General features: G+C 38.2%; 1 protein-coding gene across 3 annotated transcripts in view; it reads right to left on the bottom strand.

Moving 5' to 3' along the window:
* Positions 1–27,970, bottom strand: part of ADGRB2 (adhesion G protein-coupled receptor B2) — a 390,112-nt gene that overhangs the window by 175,006 nt on the left and 187,136 nt on the right. For all 3 annotated transcript variants that reach the window (XM_075264673.1, XM_075264671.1, XM_075264672.1), the window contains exon 2: positions 8,069–8,807. In XM_075264673.1, coding sequence (XP_075120774.1) covers positions 8,069–8,792 — 724 coding nt within the window. In that variant the 5' untranslated portion in view covers positions 8,793–8,807. The remainder of the gene's footprint in view (positions 1–8,068; positions 8,808–27,970) is intronic.

Here is a 27,970-nt window from a genome sequence, read left to right on the forward strand (position 1 = left end):
GTAGCATCATACATCCATGATCAGAACATTTCTACCATCTGCCCATACATCAGTACCAGCACATATGAGGTATTGTCCCGTTCAGGAAAAATTGGGTAACAAAATGTAGTGTGCAATTTCTCATTTTATTGTAAACAAAAAAAATGTAACTGTAACATCTCTGCCTGTTCGGGCCCCTGCGCCACCCTCTGCTCGTGTGCTGCGGCGCAGGAGGCGCGTGCAGTTTGATAATCTGCGTAAAGTTTTTAGTTGCACTGTGTGAACACGGCTCTAGTCCTTAATTGGATTTGCACCACACCCATCTTCTGCCTAGGTTGCCTCTGTCCATTTAGTGGTTAATCTGGCCTTGCCCTTTGATTGACAGCCTGCCTTCCTGTGAACTCCATGGGTGGGTTCTTCCTCCCCATTTAGCCTTGGTTCCCATTCACACCAGTGCTTGTTATTGCCGTGCGCATACCTGCTCTTACTGTACCTGTTGCTTATACTATTATACCTGACCTTTGGCTTTTCTCATTGACTATTCTCTTTACTCCGATTTGGCACTGCATCGCTCTCCTGTTACCGAACCCTGGCTACCTGACCTCCCTTTGTTGTTGTTCGTCTTGTCTGCGTTTTGTGTTTCACGTATTCAGGGAGGGTTTGTCCTCGTGGTTGTCGCCTATTACCTAGGATAGGGCCTGGCAATAGGAAGGGAAAGCGGGGGGCTTCAGCTTAGGGCTCACTGTCTCTTGTGCCCCTCCCAGGGTTTAACCGTTCTGGGAATTGCTGTCTTAGCAATTCCATTACAGTAACTTTTTATTTTTACGTCTCAATGGTACAAAAAAAAAAAAATCTTTGAAACAGCTGTTGGGTGAAAGTGCTCACTATACTCCTTTATAAATTCCTTGAGGGGTCTAGCTTCCAAAATAGGGTCATTTGGAGGGGTGGGGTGATGTGGGGGGGCTTCAAGTGTTCTGGTACCTCAGGGCTCTGCAAATGCAACATGGTACTTGAAACAGATACTAGAAAAATTGTCCCTACTTCTGTTCTTTACTGTGTGTCCACATGTGCGATAATTTCATGCTTAGAAAGAATTGCATAGCAGATTGTGATATCTATTTCTCCTTTAACCTATTGTGAATATGTAAATTCTAGTGCTAAATCAATATATTAGTGACAGAAATTGAAAAGTGTAAATTTAACCTCTATTTTGTTTTAATTGCTGTGAAATGCTGAAAGGGTTAAGAAGACTTCCTACATGCTGCTTTGAATTCTTTAAGTGCAGTTTTGAGATTAGGATGATTTATGGAAGTTTCTAGAGAGGCCTCTCAAGGCCCCTTCAGAACTAAACTGGTCCCTTGAAAAATCTGTTTTGGAAATATTCTTGAAACTGTGTAAAATTACTGCTTGACTTATAAGCCTTATAATATCTGAAAAACATGAAAGGATGATTAAAGTGTGACTGTAACATAAAGCAGAGATATGGTAAATAATATTTATGAAGTAATTAGGTTAGTATGAATATCTATATGAAAGGCACGCAATTTGAAAGTTTGAAAACTGCATTTTTTTCCAAATGTATACCAAATTTTTTTCATAATTAAAGACAAAACATATCAACCAAAATTTACTACTAACCTGAAGTACAATGTGTCGAAATCTCAGAATCACTTTGATAACCTGAAACGTATCAAAGTTATTACCACATAAAGTGACACATGTCAGATTTGAAAAATGAGGCCTCGTACTTAAGGGACTTTTAGACTGTGTCTTTAAGAGGTTAAAGACAAGAACAACAACAACCGTGAGGAAATTACCCAATCTCCAAGCACTTTGTCCCCTTTTCTCATTGGTCCCAACTTGTGAACTCTCATTCTTTGACCTAGTAGCAAAAGAAGAAATTTCTCATCTCCTTTCTTCTTCTCACACTACTACTTGCACAAGTGATCCTATTCTGTCACACCTGCACCAGTCACTGTCCAATACTGGTACAACTCACCTTACTAAAAATTTTAACTTTTCTCTCTTTTTGAATCATTCCCTCCTCCTTCAAACAAGCTGTCATAACTCCACTACTGAAAAAACCCTCCCTGGACATATCCTTTGCTGTAAACTATCGACCCGTCTCTAACCTTTCCTTCATCTCTAAACTCTTGGAATACTTGGTCTGTTCCCACCTTATCCTCTATCTCTCTGCTAACTCTCTTCTGGACCCCCTTACAATCAGGTTTTCGTGCACTACACTCTCCAGAAACGGCCCTCACAAACGTCTCCAATGATTTCCCAATGGCTAAATCTAAAAGGGACTATTCATTTCTTATTCTTCTGGATCTCTCAGCATTATTTGACACCATAGACCACCAACCCCTCCTCACTAGGACATTACTCTCTCGTCTTTCCTATCTTTCTGACTGCTCATTTAGTGTATCATTCACTGGCACTATTTTTTTCTCCTTCTTCCCCTTGCAGTTGGGGTTCCTCAGTACTTGGTCATAGGCCCCCTCCTCTTCTCTCTCTATATAGCCGCTATAGACTTATTACACGACCTGATCACATTGTTCTACACCTCCACACACAAACCTAACATTTCTTATCCTAAACTATCCCTCTTACTCTGTTCCTCAGAATATGACTCCTCCATTTAGAGAATACTCTGCACTCCATGCACTTAAGTGTCTGTATAGTCATAGATACTGGATGGTGACTGGCTCATATAGCTTCAGTTTCTTTGAGCATATCTATTAATAGATGGCTGGACCATTGTACCAAATAAGCCTTTCTACGTCATGTCCCCATATTTCCTCATATATTATTATTATTACACGGCTACATGTTACTGAGCTGCGTAACTGAGGACTCAAATATGATGCTCACTTTATTTAATATCACGTCCTGCTCTTTCCCCTTATCTATTCACTATGTACATAATACTGATAATATTGGGAGCTTTCTGCACTATATTAGCAGCTTTCTTTTTCTCTAAGATAAGCGGAAAAAGAAAATTACCTGAAAATGATATGCATACATAACAGTCTGTCAATGATGGCAGAGGTCACAGTAAGTCAATAACTACTTCTTAAAACTTAGATTTTATTCAACTACATAAATAACACTATTAAAGAGGACCTTTCATGTCCTTGGGCACATACGTTTTTTTTTATACCGCTAGAAAGCCGATAGTGCACTGAATTCAGCGCATTGTCGGCTTTCCCGTTATGTGCCCTGGAGCAAGAGCTATCAGTGTCAATAGCAATATCTCTTCACTGTCAGAAGGGTGTTCCAGACAGTCTAGCCGGGCTGTGAGGAACGACCCCCCCTGACAGTACTGTACATAGCCCTGTACTGTCAGAGGGGGCATTCTTTACTGCTCAGCCATAACATTAAGTTTTGAAGAATGACCCCCCAGTACTAATCTATGGACTAGTACAGTTGGGGGCCATTACTCACAGGTTAGCGTCATGGCTGGACGGTAAGGAACGCCACCTCTGACAGTACAGAGTTATGTACAGTACTGTAAGGAGTGGCATTCTTTAAAGCCCAGCTAGACTGTCAGAAATGCCCTTCTGACACTGAAGAGATTTCAGTAACGACACAGATATCTCTTGCCTTGGGGCACATAACGGGAAAGAAAACAGTGTGCTGAATTCAGAATGGTATTGGCGTATTATATTTTTTTTGTTTTGAACATTTTAGTGGGATATTTTATATAAAAGCTAAGCTGTGTGAAGTAGTTATTGACTTACTGTGATATATTGATTTGGACTACTTTTTGTGAATTTAACAACTGGTGGCTCATTTACTAATGTCTGTGAATTATAGAGAGGAGTGGGAGGAGATATTACAGTGCTCGCCTCATAACTATGAGTCAGTCACGTTCCTTGATCTCTCCTATTAACCAAAAATAGGGAAATTAGTTCTGAAGACAGATACATTTTGAAAAAGCCTTACGCCTCATCTACACCTAAGATCTTTCAAAGCAACCGATTGGTCAGTCATGTCACCTGACATATTATTTTGAATGTAAGCGGTCAGGGTCTCCACTGCAGTCCCACTTTGTAGCCCCAAGCTGTACATTTATACTAATCTCCTAAAATGAAAAGTAACTTTAAATTGATACAAATGCACGCTGAAAACCAAAAGATAACATCTACCTGAATGTTCACAAGGTAAGATTTAATAAACTAATATAAAATGACATATATAATTTAAAGGGAAATTGCCAGGTGGTTTTTCAACCATAAACTGGCCCCATGAAGTACACGATCCTGTAAATCGCTTCCCATTGCGGCCCCTCTGTAGTCTTTCTATTGCAGCAAAGTGAAGTTATAAATGTATGAGATGTATATGTATTAAATCATACCTCCTGGGCGCGAATTACATCTTCATTGTGATGTCATGCCATGAAGGGATTGAGAGAGAGATGTCATCATGTCCAGGAGGTGTGACTAGTAAGCGGACAGTGTAACTAGGCTGAAGCTGCTCCTGCGCACCATGACTACTAAGGTTAATTCACATATGACTTTTTTAACGTCACTTTACTACAATAGAAAGATTACACAGGGCACCAGTGGAAAGGTGAGTACTTCATCCTGCCCATAATCTGTCCAATTTATGGTGGAAAAAAAAAACATTTGAAAGGTTCCCTTTAAGTATATTCCTAATTTTGTGGCACATTTCTGTATAAACCGAACAATTTGCAGACTCCTTGTTGCCAATGCGCCTACAGACATTTGCTGATGGTACATTTTAAGGTTGTTTTCTGTTGATTTCGATAGAGGTTTTATTGCTTTGCTCTAAAATTAGCCTCAAACTGGCTATTAGTCTCCATTAATGTGCCCACTTATAGCATCGGACCATTCCTCGATTCACACCACAATAACACACTGCTCATCAATCTGTTACTGTACCTTCAGAGTGAGCAGACTGGCAGTCTATGAATAGATAAATACCACCTTCACCCAGAAAAACATATTAAAAAAGTAACCATGTAAGCTACCCCATGACTCTTTCTACAAAGAACATATTTCCAGTAGATCATAGCAATAATTTAATGTGGAGAATGGTCTCAAATATGCCAGAATAATGAAATGTAAGAAGCATATGGCAAACAGGATCCCTGGGTAGCCTGCAATGACTGTCTTTATGCCTTGAATAATACCGCACACAAGATGATTTCCCCTTCAGATAACCTGTTGTTATATTTCACCACAATGTGATTAGAGAAGGTGCCATATTCATCACTCCTGTACAAATTGTATATTTTGAGATTAAAAAGTGTTAATATAAATGACATGTTATTTGTACTCACTCAATAATGGCTGATGTGATTAACCTTCATTTCATTTCCTAGACCTTATTATACAAGCAAGTTAATCTATTTCTGTGTGCAGAGACGATCGTACTGTAACCCTTAGCTGGCATTGCCTCAGCAACTGCTTTACATGTAGGATAAAACTGGCTACTGCCATCATTGGATCCCCGCATTGTTTTTCCACAATGGGCTCTTTCATCCACAGGAGTTGCACCATGCTGGTGCTGCAACGTACAGTACATGTATGAAAGAGTTCAATCACTTCAAGGGCAGGAACACTTTTCAAGCACATTTCTTGCTGTATGTTATTCTATATGGAAAGGGTAACCCAACAGACCCAATTGAAGTCAATAGGATGCAACAGGCTTCTGTTTCATTCTGTTAAAAAATAGATCCATCATTGATCTGTAGGAAATGGAAACCTTCATAAGATTTGACACGTTTTCAATCTGAAGTCTGTGAACATAGGGAAAAACTTTAAAAAAAACCCTGGAAATCTTATTGATGCAAAAAAATGTCCAGTGACAATACTACATAGGCTAGAATAGTGAAGTATTGGGAAACATATTATTATTATTATTATTATTATTATTATTATTATTATATTTGGATAATGAAACTACTACCAACATATTACTAAATCTCTGAATACCAAGACCTAGCAGTAGCATTGTGCATGTGAAGTGCCCGAAGTGTTAGCTTCTGATCTACCTATACATTATTCAGGGCAAGGGGCTAGTTCCTCCAATACTGTACAATGTACATATTCTAATGAAAAGTCTAGCTAGAAAGATATACAGATAAGCAGTCAGACATCTCTTGGGTATATACATGAAACATGAATATTTTCCATCCACTTCTGGTCTTCTTTAGTGGAACTGTTGCGGTTCGATGTTGGACAAAGTACTGAGCCATGGAGAACACAAGAATAGTGAATTGCTGTAAGGATATACTGAGACTGGACCAAAATATCTTATATGGAACCACAGATAGGGCTATAGGTTGCATTGGGGGCATAATAAATGATGCTTGCCATTTTAGTCTTACAGTGTACATTAGTACACGCTACATGTAGCTTCCTAGGACTCAACAATGAACCTAAGAAAAGCAAATACAATGGATAGCTATATCATTTCAGGACAGATATGAGGTTGGTCAACCAGAGAGCCAGAAAAACACATTTGGTGGTCAGAGATAAGGAATATCACATAAGTCCATGTACACATAAATATAAGCCATAGTGAAATTACTACAGTCACAAAAGCCATGTGAAATGATGATCACCGAGAGGTATGATATTTTATCTCAGGGCAACAACAGCCACTTTGATGTATAATAATTATTCCTGTCTCTCCTGCAAAAGTGCAATATTATGAACATTCATCTTCTTACATTTTAGGTTCTGTATCTGTATCCATAATTTAATATTACAATCTCTCAGTACATCACACTCATAGAGAACATTATCTTCTACAAACACTTACACAGAATACTAGAAATGTCTGTGGTTCTGCTCTGAAATGTACCATATAATATTTATGGGTATTTTTATGGCATACCGTTGTGTTTAAAACCTTTTGGTTAATTATACTGTTCAATACAGTTGATGAAACGTATACCAGTATTTACTTGTCAGGCATATACCACATGGACACTCATATTGGAGAAGTTGGCCAGTAGGAATCTTAGATGTGTATATACCAAGAATAGTAGTGCCCCAATGTAGCCCAATAATATCCAGCGGAAACACAATGTAGATAAATGTATGGATGTGTTAGCTTTTAACTGATCTTAAATTTGGTTAAGGATTCCAATTTGAGTTGAAACTAATTCAATATAATGATCTGTTAACAAAAGCTTTGGAAGGCTGCACTTCATGTGGTCACGTCTGTCTACAAATAGGACAGTTAACATATTACTTTGAGATCACTTGCAATAAAATGATGATGTGCCTAGAAAAAGCAGCTTAACTTGTGAATGTCTGTCCTTAAGGAAAGGCAAGAAAGGATATATCTGTACATACAGTTGTTGTGTGTTCACTGATTTTTAACCCCTTTCTGCCGCATGATTTTTGATGCTCAATTCTTGTTTTTGACTCCCCCACTTCCAAAAGCCATAACTTTTTTTTTTTTTACCATTCACAGCGCTGTATGAAGTCTTCCTTTTGCAGGACAATATGTACTTCCTATGGGTACCATGTAATATTCTGTATTGTGTACTGGGAAGCTAGAGAAAAACTAAGAATGGGGTGGAATTGGACTACAATGGTATTTGTATCACTTTGTTAGGTATCTTACAGGCTACAACATTCACCATTAGTTTGTAGACCAGTGGTTTTTAGACACATGGATATATAATGTGCAAGTGTTACATTTTTTATGTACTTGTCTAGGGAAAGGGAGGTGATTTCAATTTTTACCTATTTTTAATTTTTTTTTCTAGATTTTTATTTTATTGTTTTAACTGAGGCATGGTGGTCACTCAACTCTGAAGCCGCCGCCATATTTAAAAACTCGACGTCCACTATACTGCTACAGCGATGTCAGGAAAGGGTTAAATTTCCTTTTTGCTTACGTAACCACTTCAGCATTCATTTGTAAATACTGGTATAAAGCTGTCTAGTTGTAAAAACTCAATATGGTCATTTTACAGCTCCTATATTCAGCTAGGATTATTATAGTTGCATCTGGTACTTACCTTACATTATATATATATTAAAAACATTTACATGCAAACTGCATTGTTTCATGCAACACAGATAAACTGAAACAGACATACCATAAGGTATAGGGCGGGGATAGGCCTCGTTGTTACTTCCAGGGAGTAGTTGTGTAACACAGCAGTCACTATTATGTCCTGCAGGAACAATGGAATTAGAGACAGTGTCGTTCCGTCCACGAGCTGCAGTTTCAGGGCAGGTGCAGCCAGTTTGTGTTAATCCACAACGCACACCCCAATCTCGAGCTCGCAAGCACTCCTCGAACCATCGGCACAGCACACCACAGGCAAACAGGCTAGAATTATCATGGTTGACCAAAAGAACTTCCACAAAGCGAAAACTCAGGATAGAATCAGGGAGTAGCTGAATGGAGAGAGGTTGCTCAGATAAGCAGATTCGAAGAAAGTTTTTGTCAAAGTGAGAGAAAGTAAAAGGTGATCCAGGGATACAAAGTTCACGAGCTTCTTCTGCTCCTTCCTCAGGGCGGTTGCAAGTATGGTTGGGAAGATAATGATCCAAAGGTTGCACCATGGGGGATAAATGAGAGCACACTTGCTCCTCGTGTGTAAACTTCAGGTACAATGTGTATTTTGTTGGGTCTGGGTTCTCCAGGGTCCAGGAGCAGCCAGGAGAGAAAACAGGAAATAGGTCCTTAAGAGAGAAGGCTCCGTAGAGAACTCCAGAGGCCAAAGCCGAGCATGTGCTCGGTGTGGGGTGAGAACCCCAAGAGCACAAGACAAGAGACAATATCACAGATAGTAAGAGGGGACAAGCAGTGTTCATCCTATGACATGGGTCCTATAAAAAAACAAAAACAGAAGAGTTTAGAAACAGGCACTCTGTATGCGTTCTGATTATTCAGATGAAGAGAACAAAAAGGTTCAGTTACATAATTCTTAATACTGGATTTGACTTTTTATCAATAATTAGAAATACAGTATATTTTGAAGCTCATGGACCTTAACACAAACTCATCATACAACTGAGATAAACATCTACTGTATAATATATGCATAACATATTAATAGCATCAGGAGGAAGAGGTAAGCTGGGACCATAATCGCTATTGTCAAGAATTTAATATATTTTTATATAGATGGATGGAAAAGAAAATTAAAAAAATATTAATCAAGTATGTTTAATGTACCAGTTTGATTTTTAAAAATATTCCATTTCATAGAGACACATTTCCTGAATGTCCAATCTCTCAGAACTTTTAGACTTGTCATTGCCTTGCTGTATAAACCAGGCCCTGATACAGCAAAGCATCCACACAAAATTACACTACCAGCATCACAAGATGCTACTGTTCTACTGCAGAATGCCACTTTGTACCAGAACAGAACAATCTTTTGCCATCCCTTTCTTATAATGGTCTCTGACACGAATGTAGAAGTTGAAGAGTCATGCACTTTCTTGGATGTTTTGTGAATTGCTTAATGAGTTGTCACTGCAGTTACTTTGCTGCCCACTCCTGGGAATATTCCCCACTATTCCAAGTCTACTTCATTTGCAGATAGTATCCTTCATGTTTTTCTAGGTCCTTCCAATTACTTTGTAACCCTTTTTAGAGTGATACATTTCAACATTTTTTTCTCATTCTTTCTGGACTCAAAATGATCAGTTAAGGCACAAAACCTATTGAGATGCCTAAAATTCGGCTAAAATTCCCAAATGGGAGTATCAAATACTGACATCATATTACAGGTGGCAGTTACATTTTCTCCTTGGTACATGCAGTGGGTATTTACTATGCAATGACTAGTGCATATACATATAAGAAACTTTCCAATATATCTTATTAAGGATATTAGTTTCCTTCACTTACTAATCTGTTCTCCTGCTCCTTATCTTCAATCTGACTACTTGTTTACATTATATCTGTCTCTGTATTCAGCCTCACACATGGACCTCTCTGGAGCAGGGAAGGGCTGGGCAGATTAATCCTATCAGATGGTTCATTGCTTTATTGTCTCATTCTGTTTATTATCAGCTTCTTATGTACAACTTAGCAAGAGTGTAACAGCAGCAATTATTTCAGTGTATTTTGTATGCTCCCTCCTTTCTTCATAGACCAATATGGAAAGTAACTGTCTTAAAAGTGGAGAAGGAAACAGATTTATTTAATAAGATTTAATACTGCAAAGTTTCTTATTTTTTTCATTTTTTCACCTGTACAATTCATTTATGAAAAGCTGTTTATAACTGGAGGTAAGCTTTAAATTGCTATATTAAAATTTATTTGGAATTTCTGAAATCAAAAAGCATGGCAGGGAACATTCAGATAGGGAAATATTTATTCACTGTAGGCCACACATTTCTGCTTAATGCATTCCACCTTGGACACCTTAGATAACATGAAGTAACTCGCCTTGATCAAATTTTGTTTTTCTTCCTACAGGTATCAACCCACTAACATCATAAATGTTCATCTCAATGAAAATAAGTGTGAAAACAAGCCTTCGGATTTAATGTCAAGGGCAAACTGTGAACCACAACAAGAACAACATTGCAGAATGGTATGTATGATCGGTTTCTAGACAACTATATAAAACAATGTACATGGAGACAAGAAATCTACAACTCACTAATACTAATTCCAGCTAAACCAATGCAAATCATATTTGCACTCACAAATAAGCTCTTTTTACTAGAGATGAGCGAGTACTATTCGAAACGGCCATTTCGAATAGCACGCACCCATAGGAATGAATGGAAGCCGGACTTTGCCGGCGACCGGTCACTTAAACCCATGCGTGCCGACTGCGTCCATTCATTCCTAACGGGAGTTTCAAATAGTACTCGCTCATCTCTACATTTTTACCCATTGTATCAAAATGAAACTTTTGAGACTTCTGACAACATGGTGTATAGTTCTATTTATCCTGTGTATAGTAACACAATATGCAATAGAGGAACCTTTTGAGCTTTCAAAACAAAAATACACATATGTAAACCTGGGACCACATGTAAATATTAAACATTTTTCTATATTAATTACAGTATACACTAAGAATTTTAAGAATCTTTTTCATTTGGTATGTTTTTTCTCATACCAAGCATTTTCTTTCTCTATATCGGTATGAAATATAGAAAAATCTCTCTATATGCCTACATGTTTTATGCTAAAAAAATATATTTTTAAATCTACATTGTTCTGGCATTGTCAATCGGAAGACTCCCGGGAATGCCGGCTGAGTTCACACGTTTGCAATATTAGGATGTCTGCATCTTCTATTCAATCAGAGGTATGCTGCCAGTTTTCTCTTCTGTGCATGTACTCATGTTACTTTTTATAACTGTAGTCACATGGGATGAACTAATTTTCCATCTCAAAATATACTTTTAATGCAACACTTCAATTATTACAATTGTAAAATTATAGTGAAATGGAGACCCTCATTCATGACATCCACTGCTCCTTAGAGACTCAAAAGACAAGTACATTTAACTGCAAAAAACATTATGTATTCAAGAAGAAGCAAGTGCATGGATGTACAAAATGAGTTTAACAGACTTCTTCACTATAATATAATCAGATCATGACCATCAAGAGATTGTCTACTATTTGACAAGCCTGGAGCCTTGGGATCCAACACTAACAACCTAGGCCTACTTCCCTCAACTCACTGTTCTATTCTTTCTTATAATCTATTTATCTATCTATTTATTTTCTCATCTCTAAAATAGGTAGTCTGATCACAGACAGCTACGGCACATCATTAGAATATGTCAACTGTGGTGGTCCAGCTCCCAGAACACTATTCGCAGTATCTAGATGGAGGACCGATAGCAACTAAACTAGACTTCACTATGAAAAAATAAATATAGGTAAATAATAATAAATATAAGATAAAATGAGACGTTTATTAAAAATAGCTGATATAACATGTGCACGTATGCATTGGTGGAATTGTCTGATAGTCTTGCCCACATAATTCAGGGTGCATCGCCACATCGCCAAATAGATGACCCTTCATGTTTTAAAATTTATGAAGTCACAGATTTTAAATTCTTGCTGTGTATTCACATTTTGCAATGTCTTGCCAACCTTAAAGAAGGGACATGAAAAACATGTCCCACATCAGTAGGTCTCTGGGACCTTGCGGTCATGCCAGGTGTCTTTCCTAACTGGGTGGCTCAGAGTAACTTCTTACTATGCAATAACCAATATTTTTCCCCTTCCTAAAAGTCACAGAGTAGCGTTCTGGAATGTACTCAACAATATTCCCATGCATAGTCAGGATGCGCCAATATTTTGTAAGATTGCCCATTACTTCCATATGTTTGTTGTCAAAAGTGCCTATAAATCTAGTGATCCCTTTATCCATCTTTTTGGGCTCAGGAATCAAAGGATCATTACGATAAGTCCTTTTTGCTGCCTCTCTTGCCTGCTGGACCACTTATATGGGGAATCCCTGGGCCTTAAACCTGTCAGTTAAATTCAAGGCCTGTTTATCAAAGTAGTTGGTGGAAGAGCAGTTATGAAGAAGCCTGAGGAATTGTCGGTGTGGAATCCCACACTTTAAGAGGTACAGGTGAAAGGAGACTGTTTGTAGACGTTTCCTTATGTGAACTCTGGTGCAGATTACTCCCTCCCCTGTAATTTCCATATTAAGATCTAAGAAGGTTAATGTGTGGTCATTAATCTCACTAGTTGATATTCAAGGGAGCTACAAATGCCTCAAAATGGGATACAGAAGAGGTCCACAAAATCAGAACATCATTGATATACTTTAACAATAGTGTAATTGACGATGCCCAATGGGATGAAGCTTCCCCAATCACCACTTGGCTCTTCCACCAACTGAGTTACAGGTTAGTAAAAATTGGGGCTTCTGAACTCCTCATCACTGTAACCTTCTGCTGGTGTAAGACCCGATCTTCAAACACAAAATAATTTAGTTTAATTTATTCTCATCAATGTCATTAGAAAGGTATTGTGTGCAGATAAATGTGTTTCTTCAGAACAAAAAAAAAATTGCTATTGCCTCTAATCCCAAATCATGGGGTGTAGAGGACAATGACCCGAAGTATATGTCGAAATTAGCAAATAAATGGTTCAATGGCAATGGAGTAAAGGTGTTGGATTAGTCCCCAGACCTTAACCCAGGGGTCCTCAAACTTTTTAAACAGTGGGTCGGAGGCAGAGCAGGTCGCACAGACATCGGGAGCGGTGCCCTCCAATAGGTAAAGTGAAGTGCGCTCCATGCCCTGGCCCGAGCTCCCCAGGAGCTTCATTATAAATGCACGCGTGCCGGCGTTGTCGGCGGGGCCAGACAGAAGTGCTTGGAGGGCCGCATGTGGCCCGCGGACCGCAGTTTGAGGACCCCTGCCTTAACCCAATGGAACACTTTTGGATACTGTTGAAGAAAAAGCAGTATCATACCCAGTCTCATCATTTTCAGGATAGTGCAAGTGATGCTCTACCTGGTCTACCAAGCTTCTGATTCTAAACATGCTGTATATAACTATAACCATATTCATAAGTGAATATCAACCATTTCTTGTTGGAATTCTGGACATTTGGGACACTATCTTTAATATATATATATATATATATATATATATATATATATATATATATATATATGTGTGTGTGTGTGTTTATAAAACAATACAGCCATTCATATTAATTCAAGACAAAAAAGCAACACATTTTCGCTGCATCTATACTGTTACAGTATATCATCTAGGCATTGTTCAGCAAATACCATGGTCTTGCGTACAGACCAATGAATCTTGTAGAAAATATTTGTATGTTCAGGATGTTTTTGTTCTATGATTTAAAAGATATCCCAAAGAGGTTTACAAGTGTATGGAAAATAAAGTATAACATAAATTACTGTGATAGTACTACTAAGGTCACATCTCTATTGGTATGCTAGAAGTTGTTAGAATTTAAGTCCTTGTAAAGCTGGATAACCCCCAATTTATATATTACTTATTGTTTCATGGCCGCTATTTAAGTGTTCTCCTACTGCACTTTTATAATTTGCTATTGATACTGCTAGAGATTTCTAAGGCTGTAGATTTTTGCTTTTGATGGGACAACATGACCTCTGAATTATTACCTAAATTGTAAAGGCAAATTTAAAATCCACATTTCTTCCTCCTAAATGCTTGGTGAATATTAATGTATATGTAGTATATCAGGGCTGTACTTATAATTAAAACCCTTACTGCACAGAGATATTAATTAGCAAAATAAAAAACACCTTCCATAAGACGACTCTCAGAGCAGTCATTTGGACGGTCATCATCTTAAGAATAATCATAATAATTCTTATTAATTACTATCTTGAAAAGCAATCTGACCCAAGAGTGCAACAGTTCATGCTACTATGCTTATAACGTCTTCTTATGTGATGTTACTATTTTACATGCAAACAAAAAGGTTGCTAGCAAGAAGCAAGGTTTTACACATGGAAAAAGTGTAAGAAGGGACAGTAAACTGATAAGTGGCATATTTATATATAGTCCTTGCAGCGTTAAATGGATTCCACCATTAATTTTTTTTTTTTTTTTCGTTGACACGTCAGAATAGCCTTAAGAAAGGTTATTCTTCTCCTACCTTTAGATGTGTTCTTCGCCCTGCCGTTCGGTTAAAATTCCATTTTCCATCGGTATGTAAATGAGTTCTCACACAGTACTGGGGGTGAACCCTAGCGCTCAAACAGCACTGGGGGCATCCCCAATGCTGCGAGAGAACTCTCCAGTGCCGCCTCCATCTTCTTACATTCTGTGTAAGTAGCCATTTTTCTTGTGGTCGCGGGTATGCGCAGTTGGCTCTGCCTGAGGCCTACAAGTTTCATCGTCTGCGCCGGAAGAAGACGCATGAAGGGGAAGTTCCAGAAGAAGATGGAGGCGGCACTGAAGAGTTCTCTCTCAGCATTGGGGACGCCCCCAGTGCTGCAACAGAACTCATTTGCATACCGACGAAAGACGGAATTTTAACCGAACGGCGGGGCGAAGAACACATCTAAAGGTAGGAGAAGAATAGCCTTTCTTAAGGCTATTTCGACATGTTAACAAAAAAAAAAAAAGTGTTTAATGGCAGAATCCCTTTAATCAGCTGCCAGAAGCTGGGGGCTGTTACTATAAACAGAACTCCGATATGAAAGGCAGGGGAGGTTTACAACCTTCCCCATTTTCCTGATCATTGTGTATGTAACAGTTAATGTACGCTGTGTACAAAGCTATGGGAGCCTCCAAGATGTGGCTCCACTTCTGGCCCCAAGGTCATTTTTTTGTGGTTTTGTGGTTTTGTAGTTCAGCTCTGAAGTAATTGACAGGACATTGCATTCCTCCTGTAACTGGGGCTAATGTATCAACAAAAATGTGCACAATATGACACAATGTGTAAAAAGAATAAAAATAAAAAATGGGAAAAAAGCTACCATCACACCCATGTCACATATTCTAGCTTGGCCCACATGACACAATAATTGTCACCTATATAAAAATGATTGTAAAGGAGAGGGAAAACTGTTTATATATATATATTTTTTAGAAGCAGACATTTTCATTTCATTTTGTTTAGATTTTCTCAGATGAGAAAATAATTTTTTTTAAAATGGAAAAACAAAAAACATATAAATAAAGTCCTATATATGGTCAACAAAAAAGGTGCAAAGATTAACCCAAAGGAAATAATGTTACAGCCCTCAAAAATACATGTACAAAAAATCCCGAAAATCTCCAAGCCAGAGCCAGGGAAAATAGTCTGGTCTTGGAATGGTTAAATGTATGCTACACACAATACTAACTTTCTTGTATGCTCAATTATAGTATTCCATATGCCAGTCTTTCATCTGTTCTTTTACTTGCTGCTTCTATTTCTATAAATCAGACTGGGGTCTTTGCCCAGGAACAGTGTGAATTAGTCTCCAGTGAAATGTTTTTTTACTTGAATCTATAATGTACTATGTGCGGAGTCCTCCATAACAGGCTTCAATGAGTGCTGTAGGATGAAGTTGCATGGACTGTACCATACCAGTTGTCCACAAGGAAGGCAAATACTCCTATCACAATTACTGATGATGATTATACAACTTCTGTTACACAACTATAATGGGGAAAATAACAGTGCAGCCTGTTTCCCCCCAAATATATACTTATGGGGTCTCAGATTTTAGGCAATATAGAAAAAAGGTTAATCATAGTATACCACCAGTAGTTCAAGATGGTGCTGAAGCATCAAGGGATTGATAGAAAAACATAGAGGGAGAGAAAGTAGCTGAAATCTAAAAATCAAGATAGGCTTGACTATCTTAAAGGTTTGAATGTTTGAATATTGATCCTATCTGATCATCTCCAAATATTACAAAGGAATTCTTTCCCTTCAAGGCAAATTTGGCCCATACCTTATCAGGGATTTTTACTGTTTTCTAGAACATTGATACATTCAGATTCTGATTTCTAACCTTCATTATAGCATCCCCTTGGCTACTAGGACATGTTTTGTTTTTCAAGCACACTATGTGTGTATGTAACATTTCATAATCAGGAACCTGTATCATTCTTTTTGCTGTTGAACAAGCCAGGGAGCAGATAAACATCACTGAAAATATGGTTCGCCATCAAATGTAGAGTATGCAGTATGTTGGTTTCCTCTGTTGTTATGCCAACATTGCAGAGTATAAATTGTGATGCTGTCACAAGGATCACATTGTAATTATTCATAGCTGCAAGTCAAGCAGAAAAGATCAGAATTCTTAAGAAAAATCTGGTACATTTCTGAATTTTAACAGCAGAGATTCTCTAGAACTTCTTGTTGATTACTGAAAATTTGCTTGCTACCTCCAAAGCAGAAATACTGCTTGAAGCTGGTCCAAGAGAAGTTGTTTCTGCTTGCAAAGCAAAGTGCCAACAAGTTCACAAGTCCTTCCTGCAAGTGCCGGCTCTGAGCCCAAACTCTTCTGGCACTTGTTTATGCTAACGTTCCACCACTGTCTCCTCTAGGGGATTAGGGTGAGAATAAGGAACAGACATTTAGCTATTTGTGTTGTGGAGCATGGAGAATCAATTCCATGCACGTCGCTGTCACAAGCTCAGGTGAGAAAATGAATACTCTAAGACCACTACAGATAATTTATCACCTGGGCGAATCTTTCATTACAAATGCCCTTTCCATACATCTCCTCCTCCCGTCTCATTGCCTTGTTCTCTCTTCTCCTCCCCTGTCAGACTGGAGTAACAGCTGTCAGCTCTGGCGTGAATCTGCCTTTTCTCTGATCCCTTTCAACTTAAGCATCATCTTTTCCCGTCTTGGGGACTTCTAGGAAAATTACATGCAGCATTATAAATAAAACACAAAACAAAAACGAACAGCCATGGTCCCTGCTGGAATACGGTCTGCTTTATAGCCTCGACGAGTGAATTAAACAAGGAAACGTGGTGCTTCATGAGAAAGAGGATTATGTGGTGTGAGAGGAATGGTAAAGAGCCATTTTATTCATGCAGAGTGTACAATAACCTGTCTTCTTCCAGTACGGTCTATAGCCATCAGATTCTACAGCGCTGGAGGGACACTATCACATCAAGAGAGCTCAGACGGCATTGACAAGTGCGTCAATAAGACAGAGAACTTGACTGCATATAAAAACACTTGGCCCACCTCATCTGCTTTTTCCCGGCATGACATAAACTGTGTGCCTTTGATGTTTGTTCCCAGCTTTTTCTTAAAGTAATCCAAACACCAAAAATTAAGAGCGGTAATATATTATAGCATTTCTTAATCAATCTAGGCTTAAGGATTCTTTATATGAGACTTGTTAGGTAACAAGTGTAAAATACAATATAAAAAGTCATATCTGGAAAGACTCCCCTAATGTATTTTGTTAAAGCATGACAGCAATATGAGCAAGTTAACTGAAACATATTATACATAAGTATGTACTGCCGTCTAGCAAGCACATATAAAGTCACTCACAGAGACAGAAGTAAGCTAGACATATATTACATATGGATATTTGTAGATAAGAAAATCAATAAAGCCAATGAATGTAATATTTTTAGAATGGGAGAAACATTTATGGGGTTTAAAATCCTAATATAATTTATAATAATACAGAGTAACATATAAAAACCAGCTCGACCATTAGCTATCAAAAGCAGCGTAATAGGTGGCAAGAATTACGGAGTCATGGCCTTACCTAAAGTTTAATGCTATACTCAGAGGTGTAGTACGTCCTAGAGAAATCCCTACATCTATAGGTGGAATAGGGTCTGAGACCTTAGAAACAGTTAACATTATGTAACGACCTAAGTGAGTCAGCACTGTGCTATGAAACGGATTCTTAAGGGGTTTATAACATGGCAGTCGACCTGAGAAAGACACATAAAGGTGACATGAGACTGTAGAAGGCCTCAATGTGCCCCTAGAACTGGGCAGTGACGGGTCCACATGACGTCAGTTTATCTAGCCAGGGCAATTAATAGTATAGATAAAGATAAAGCCTGATATCTGTAATGAGAAGCTGCTAGTCATGGGATCTCAATGGCTGCTGGAATACGTCCTAAACAATAAGGATTGAAGAAGAATGCAGGTACCAGTGCAGACAGGGTCCAAATTTAGCACGTAACATATAATATTTTGTGACATGGAAGGAGGAAAATTCCCACAGATTTAAATGGGTTGGCTAAGCAAAAATTTTATTTTTTAAATAGGCTAGGGTGAGGTGAAATTTAAAAAAAAATAAAATAAATAAATAAATCATACCTTTAACCTGGTGCTTTATTGCCTCCCAACGCCGATCCGTTGCTCTCTCCAGGTGGAAGTGAAAGCTGAGGTCAATCAGCAAAGGACAAATGACTTCACAAACTGTGTTGTCCCAGGTCCTATCCTGAGGCCGCAGAGGCTACTGACTGGTCACAGAGGTCATGTGGCCGCTGAAGCCAATCAGCAGCTTCAGCGGAAGGGATCTGTGGCATCACAGCCGGTGAGGAATTTCACTTCAAGAAGACACTGGAGCAGCAGGACCGGACGGCGCTGGGAAGGTACCAAATAGGTGAGTACGATGATTTTTTTAACATTTTTTCACCTCCTCCGGCCTATTTAAAAAATAAAGTTTTTGCCCGGACAACCTCTTTAAGTCTGATTAGGCAATCAGCTATCAGACATTTTTAAAGACTTAAATTTTAGAGACTTTGGCGTAATCAAAAGCAATGTGTATAAAAAATTTGTCGTTATTTTAGCTGTTTTTGTCCAACAAGAAGTAGGGTAGGCATATAGTGTAGCCACAGCCACATTTACTGAAACAATATAAAGATCTTTAACAGAGATGAGCGAGTAGTATTCGATCGAGTAGGTATTCGATCGAATACTATGGTATTCGCAACAAAATCCCTATTGTAATAAATAGCACGGGTGATCATACACATAAAAGTAATAAAATAAAAGTAAAAATTTTTAAAGATTCAAAAATATAAAAAAATATAAAAGCTGAAATCACCCTCCTTTTCATTTCCCAATCTGAATTTTTGTAAAGCTTCCCAGTGCATTGGGACCAATATTATTCTTCAGATTCAGTATGTTTTCCCTCAATACCTACTCAAATAACCAAGCCAAGCCAGTCCATACCTGGCTAGATAAGTTATTCCTGACTAAATCTACTAAAATCATACAATTTCCACATTCTATTTCCTGCTTACTGGCCTTCCACCTTCACAAGTCCCAGTATATTTGACCTCTTTGAATGAGAGTATGGGGAACAGCTAATCCCTGAAGAGAGAACCTTCATACTGTCATGATTCTTTGGCTTCTTGAGTTCAGGAGAACCATAATAAATTAGTCTTGAGATGGTACCAGACCCAGACCCCTGAACATCTCCAACGCATGGACCTCTCATCCTTAGGTAATGCTGGCATTGCCTCTCATAAACAGACTCCTTCTCCCATATCTAGTGGGGTTGCTACAGTATTTAATCAGACTTCTTTGGACAGAACTAGAAAGCCATATAAACAAGCACTGAAAATCCAATTTCTTACTATCTTTAGACTTAGTGACCCTTATGGGTAAACCCACAGCTGGCTTTCAAACAGGTAAGCATTGCCTTATAACTAATATGATAGCAGCAGACAAATGCCTGATATCCACGCTTTGTAAATCACAAAACCCTTCAACTATAGCTCAGTGGATAGAAAACTTGCTGCTTAGAACTCTTGAGCTGGCAAAAGCACAGAAACTACTAGTTTCCAGGCTGAGATTTTGATACTGTTAGATCCCTCCTTGTTGTATAGCAATACTGATTATCTCTAGATGAAATCTGCATTACGTATTTCTTTGTCTCCGCATCAGAATCAAATGTCCAAGGTTGATTCCCCCCACCGCCTCCACCCCCCACTCCCCTCCCCACTCTCTTCCCTTCTTTCTCTTCACTGTCCCTCCCTCCTACCCTTCTCAGCCATTTCTTAATGGCTGTAACATGCAATGGGAAGCTTTTGATACATATTCCACATTACCAGATTATTTTATTCTGCTTCCCTTATTATGTCTAAGGGAGCCTTCACACGGAGTTACGGTGCACTCATTCTGATTGTAAAAACACGTTCATAATGAGCGCGTAAAAACAGCTCCCATTGACTTGAATGGGAACCGGCATACGTGCGCTCCCCATCGAAATCAATGGGAGGCTTCTTTCCCTATTACTTTCAATGTGATACGCGTGTAATACATTGAAAGCAATAGGGTAAAAAGCCTCCGATTGATTTCAATGGGGAGCGCACGTATGCCGGCTCCCATTCAAGTCAATGGGAGCTGCTTTTTACGCGCTCATTCTGAACGTGTTTTTACGATCAGATTGAGCACACCGTAACTCCGTGTGAAGGCTCCCTAAGAGTCCCTGTTGTTTGTAGGGACTCTACTACCTTTACTATATGTGTTTTGTTAGCAATCACTGTAGTTTTTAATTACACAATTTATTTATTTTCATATCTAAATCTTATGGATTTTCCAATACAAATACAGTGATATTATTTGATTTACGCAGCTGTAATATGGCTTATTTTTTGTGGAGAGCCATAAAAAAGGTATGACATTTGGAAGGCAGGGAGTAGAGATGATCTACAAGATCTACAAGCAGCTTGGGTCCCTGATTCAATTGGGGTCGAACAAGTTTGATATGAACCACACCTTAAATTGGCTTAAAACATAGTGTAGAATACTCTCATAGCTCCTAGGAACCTATCTATACAATTTTTAGGTCTCTAAGGCAAACACAAGCAACGTTATGTCAAAGTGAAAAATGAAAACCTAGGTAATAGTGACCATAATCTAATCAGATTCTGCTTAAATTGTAAAAAATAAGCAAACGTTGGGAGGACAAAACCCCTTCATTTTAAAACAGCCAATTTTCCCAGGTTAAGGGTTGCACATCAGGATATAGACTTGGAGAAGATGTTGTCAAATAGTGATACAGAGGTTAAGTGAGAGACATTTAAATCTAAATTGAGCAAGTCTATAGCAAAATGTGTATGTAAAATGTATGTTTTGCAAATGACGCCAAGCTATGCAGTCTATAGAGGATGTATGTAGGTTAAAGCAGACTTGGCAGACTGAGTGTTTGAGCATCCATTTGGCAAATGAGGTTCAATGTGGATAAATGTAAAGTTATGCATCTGGGTAAAAATAATCCACATGCATCATATGTCCTTTGGGGTGATAACACAGGGATATTCACTGGTGGAGAAGTATCTGGGTGTACTTGTAGTTCATAGACTAAATTACAGCATGCAATGTAAGTCAGCTGCTTCTAAGGCCAGCAGGATACTGTCTTGTATTAAAAGGAGTATTCACTCAAGGGACAGGGATGTAATATTACCACTTTATACGTCATTGGTGCAGTTCCATCTGGATTGTACAGTTCAGTTCTGGGCACCAGTTTATACAAAGGATGTCCTAGAGTTGAAAAAGGTTCAACGAAGGGCCGCAAAACTGAAAAGGGCAATGATGGACCTCAGTTATGAGGAGATACTAAAGAAGTTAAATCTGTTTAGTCTGGAGAAGAGGCGTTTAAGATGAGATATAGTAACCCTGTGTAAAAATATACAGTAAGTGGTCCATACAAGAAATATGGAGAAAAGCTGTATCGTGTAAAATCCCCTCAAAAGACAAGGGTGCATTCTCTCAATCTGAAGTAGATAATATGTAATCTCAAGGGACAACAAGGCTTCTTTACTATAAAGACTGTGAATCTGTGGAATAGCCTACCCCAACAGCTGGTTACAATAGTAACAGCTAACAGCTTAAAAAAAGGATTAGACAGACACCTTTTTTGAACAAAATAGCATTATTGGTTATGGAAATGTATAGACTGTTATAACTTTCCCCATCCCCTGGTTGAACATGATGGACATGTCTTTTTTCAACCGTACTAACTATATAAATATGACATTATTATACCCTGAGGTCTCTAAAAATTAAAAAAAAAAAACATTTATACTTACCTTCTGTTACCTTTATAAGCCTTCTCACAGTGATGTTATAACCCTCAGCATGCTCAGGTCACCGCTGAGGCCCAATCACAGGCTTCACCACAGAGGAGTGCCAAAAGAAGTAATGGAAGATGAAAATGAGTGGTTTTTTTTTTTTTTCCATCTCTCCTGGGCCTCTACCTATTACTCTCTGGGGTCTGAAGAGATCCCAGGTCATAATACAATGGCCATTTTAGTTCATCCGAGACAAATCTGTGTTTGTTCGGTTACGTAAAAAAAGAAACAGCCATTTGGAATATTCAGGTGGAACCTGACTCAGTACAAACCAAATAAACCATCTCAAGCAGGGAGTGGAAAAGGGAAATGGAAAAATGAAAATTCACTATCTTAGAAAGGGTTTAATGTTTTGGTCATCTTCTTATATAGAAACATGAAAAGGAAATCTTCCAAAAAGTTAGATGCAGTGGTGATTTTTCATCCTAAGCAGAGGTAAAGTAAACCTATGATTTCATCTATGTTTCCATGAATCCCAATCTGTAATGTATATATAATAATACACAGGCATCAATTTTTAAATGTTACTCTTTTAGGACTCAGAGCTCTCTTTTCATGTTGCAGATCTCCAAATCCCCTGTTCCCCCTTGACAGCTGCATAGCTCAAGGGGCTGTCTCAACAACTCAACATCTTTTTAAAAGGAAGCCTCCTTGGCGATCATCCAAATTTTTATTGGTTCTCCATTCTGCCTAGCAAAAGGGGTACCCAAGTAGAGTACTGTTATCTATATTTTGCAAATGTAGGTTTCTGGTGGCCCCTGTTGAGGTAGCAAGCTAAATGCAGTATTGTTTCATGTAGTTTACACTGATGTCAATGGAAATTCTATAAATATGTAATTAATTTATTAATTTAAAAATACATTCATTTCAGGTACTTAATACATACCTAAAGCAGGATATAATGTTAATTTACCAATTATCACAGACTGTTATTAGGGTGCACAATTAATACACAAGTTTAATGTATGTCTGAATCAAATAATATTCGGTGCTAAGGCAATTGTAAGGAATGAATATGGGTTATACTGTATTAAATATTATTTTTTATAGTCTACATTTTGTGACTTTAATAAGAATGGCTTATCATTTCCAATTTTGCATTAAGAAGATTTCATTTCTCTAATAAGCTTTACGAATTTATTACAACCAGTGAAAAACTATGTTAATAGACCCTGGAAAAAAAGAAAGGATAAAATGAAATTTACAGTGCCATCCACGTTCATACCTGTATTCCTTACATTCGCCACAGGCATCATAAAGGGTGACTATGGGGCGCGTTGCAGTCACTTAGATGTTTGTACATTCAGATTTCTGTGACTTTAATTTGAAAGGCTTTCCATTTTCAGCTTTGCATTATGATCATCTTATTTTTTTTTATAATAGGCTTTATGAGTGTACTAGAACAACTGAAGGAAAAGCTGAGATTCACTTTAGACCCTGAGCGTACTGCTTAAGTGTGCAGAAAGCAAGGACAGACAATGTGATGACAGGCTATAATTGACTTGCGCCTTTAATTCGGTGACATCAGGGGACACAAAACTCTAAATGATACATTCTTAAATGACTATAGCTTTGTTTCCATATTTTATAAATAGTTACACCATGGCATAATGTCTGGGGACAGTTTGCTATGGCACTCTAAGTTGTCACTGAAACCAGAGAATCACAGCACTATATGTTAGGTAACATTATACAAAATGGCATAAAAAAACACAAGGAAAAGCCCAAAAAAGCGAATAAACAAGATAAAGTGTCATTCTGTCAAACCATGGGACCACAGTATCCATGGCTAATTTGGCGACATGCATAAAAGTCAATCGGACAGGCCAAGTCATTCATTTATTGAGGGGACAATATTTCTTTTAGCTGAAGACTGCAGGCAAAGATTAATGCAGACGCTGGCCAGCAGAACCGCCGCTCCGAAAAAAAATTTTTAAGTTCCATCTGCTCAATATTTGTTTGGACGGAGAAATAATTTTGGGCTCAGAGATCTGAAGATTGTTGGCCACCTTGGCCAAAATGGAAGTAAAATGAGAACAACATTTTCATTTGTGTCGTTAGTTACAATTATATTTAATAGTTTATAGGAATTCTAGCGTATTACACAATGTCGAATGAAGCAAAATGGATCAGAGCGATTGAATTGGTTTTATATATTGTACAATATACCAACAGTAGCAACAAAAAATAACCCAATCTCTGTGATGTACTGACCTTTTCCTACACATTACTCATGGTCTTATGTTAGTTTCTGCAGTATGTAAATAACTCTATATGCTTATAATAATACATCTATTAAATTGTAATATCCATGATAATAGAAGCCAACCAGAGGGGATGTGTTAGAGGCCTTTGCACAAGCTGATAATTACCCATATATGTGTTTGTAGAATTGCTTTTTCCCAGTCACTGACCTATGTAAACAAGTCTACAACATGGAGTTCTTAAAAGCAACTTTGTCAACAGCGCATCTCTCTGTGTACAGACAACCTGTGCAAGTACTGCAAGCGGTATGCAAACCATATGGGAACGAACGTCGTAATTGGATTGGGCAGTGCAAGAGGCCCTTTGAAGACGCACTGATAGACTTGTCATCTTGTCAAATGATATTTGTTCCAGGAAAGAATCTGCCTATGTAAAAGGTCACTTAGACTACTTATTCTGTCTATGGATCTCAGCTTTTATACTTTGTATAATGAAGAGTTTCTTATTCTTAAAGGGATTCTACCACAAAACATCCATAGGACAGATGATAAGTTGCTGATATCCACCTTTATCCCTCTTCATTTTCTACTCTCCAGTTCAGTGTGTCAACTATACAACAGAAGACATGATTTTTTGGCCAACAATACACTTCACTAGTAAGTTAACAATAAAAGTATGGCTCTATAATTATTCTCCACAGTCAGCATTACAGTGAGTACTATATGTGGCACTATATGGTGGTAGAATTATAGCCATACTGTATATACAGTAATAAAGATATACAATGTGATAATAACATTGTGGCACAGAGCCTTAAAGGGTGTCAGGACTTGAACCCAGGGACTTCAATGTTCCAGGCTGCAGCTCTTCCAACTGAGCTATTCAGCCTCCTGGACAGCTCCTGTGCTGATCTGAGCCTAGTTCCCAGTACCTCTAGTTTCAGTTCCCGCCTCGCTCCACCCTGTTCTCTGAATGTACTTCCTATATAAACCCAGCCTTGCACTTCATGCCTTGTAAGATTATTGTGATCCCAGCCTGTAATCTAGCTGCTCTCTGCTGCAAACACCGACGCTTATCTTGTGCATTGACCACTGGCTTGCTCCTGACTATGGTATTTGCCTTCTCCTCCAACACTGACACTCATCTTGTGCATTGACCACTGACTAGCTCCTGACTACGGAATTTGTTTCCTCCTCCAACACTGACGCTAATCTCGTTCATTGACCACTGGCTTGCTCCTGACTACGGTATTTGCTTCCACCTCCAACACTGACACTCATCTTGTGTATTGACCACTGGCTTCCTCCTGACTACATTACCAGCCTTTCAAGTAAGTCACTTTCTAAGTAGTAGCAACTTAAGACCCCGAACCAGACCGTTACAAAGGGGTTGTCCAGGAAGGAGGAGGGCAAGGTGAAACATAAAAAAAGAATGTTATCAGTTCCTTTACTGTGGTCATGTATACTATTTCTACCAGCAAAGATATGGAACACACTGGAACAGAATGTGGTGGCAGGGACTGTGGCATCGGGGACAGGTGACAGATTTTTTTTTTTTTTTTTTGTTTCACCATCCCCTGACCCCTCCCCGATTTCTGAAATTCCTGAACAAGTCTTTTAGTGGTTTTTCAATGGCTTTTGATATCTTGTGTGAGAAGACATGCTGAAGAAAGTCACGTCAAATTTTGCTTCATCTGTATGTTGTCACTATATTGTAATATTAATTATGTATTGTATAGCAGAATTATTTAGACACTAAAAGGCAGTTTTATTTGGGTGAACAATATACGGTATGCCAGTGTTTTTATATGTATTGTAATGTAGTAATGCATATATAATTCTGGGCACTGTATAAGCCATTGGGGTTATATAATTAATAGCTTAATGAAATATTGATGAAGATTGTTTATTGTATGAACACAGAATTTTGAAAAGATAGGAACATTCCTATTTTTTGCAGCTTGAGTTTATTGCCATTTACGTCAGTGCCAATGGAATATAAATACATGGACCTATACAATGCAAACTACTTTATGTACAGTTCATTGAGGTATAACAAGATACAAGATACCCAATATATGAATCTAGAAGTTGCTGAAACACGTTAGCAAATTCCAAAATCCACTTCTCAGGCAAATAGTACCATTAGACATACACTGAGTGGAATAGTTCACAAAGTTGTTAACATCACAAGGGATTCCTCCACAGGCAGAGATTCCTTTAATTGGGATAAAGTAAGACTTCTTCACAGATGTTGTTTGCTGATAATCTTTCAAGAACACATATCTAGGGCTCCCCGTTGGGCATATAAATTGAAGGTAACAACATCAGACGTATCCCAGGATGCAGTTGTAAGAGTGTGTTTATAACCTGATAAATCCTGGTGGGTTTCGGTCTAGGCTTTGGTGGGTTGTGAATGAGTTTTTAGGAGGGTTTTATGATGTTGCTAATAGCAAGCACTGTGACTTCTACCAGGTGAACAGCCAGAATTTCTCATATAAATCAAACACCTGCTAATGATGAAAATGAAAATGTGAAGATCCACAGTGCTCTATGTGGCACGTGGAATACAATCATATAATATGATCAATACATTAGAAATGTATGTGTATAAGTAGATTTGTTTCAAAAGTATTTATTGAAATGTAACATCAAAAGAAAAACATTGCAAGGAAAAAGACAAAGTAATTATACTAAGACATGAAATTACCTAAAAAAATGTCTAAGAACTGTGAAACAACTAAAAGTAGTGTGAAGGAAAAGAAGTTAAAAGGGAAAAAGGGTATTGATACCCCAAACTAACATGGGAGAAATATGGGGAAGGGGTATCGTGCTATAGAAGAAATGGATAGGAGGTGAGTGAGAGGTGGATTGTACCTGAGAGAAGGGAAGCGAGAGGACACTCAATCCAACCTGATAAATTAAAGCTGAAAACAATAAGGTAGACCTGGGATATTACACCTATTGACCCAAGGAGCCCAGACTTTATCAAAAAGTGACGCCAGTGTCAATGCACAGGGTTACATCATACAATGAGGAAAATTGTTTCCTTCAATTGAAAGCAATGTGGATCTGGCAGTTAATAGAATGTATTGGAATAGTTTAAATTGGGCATATTTAAGGGGCGGAGGTTTAAGGTTAAGGAGAAAAATGAGAGGCAAGATTGGAAAAGACTGCCCAAAGAGTCTTTGAATCAGTCTATGGAAAGCAATCCAGAACCAACTGGCATGAGGGCAGGACTACCAAATATGGAAAGTGGTTCCCAAA

This window comes from Leptodactylus fuscus, chromosome 2 (genome assembly GCF_031893055.1).
Source record: "Leptodactylus fuscus isolate aLepFus1 chromosome 2, aLepFus1.hap2, whole genome shotgun sequence".
Lineage (NCBI taxonomy): Eukaryota > Metazoa > Chordata > Amphibia > Anura > Leptodactylidae > Leptodactylus > Leptodactylus fuscus.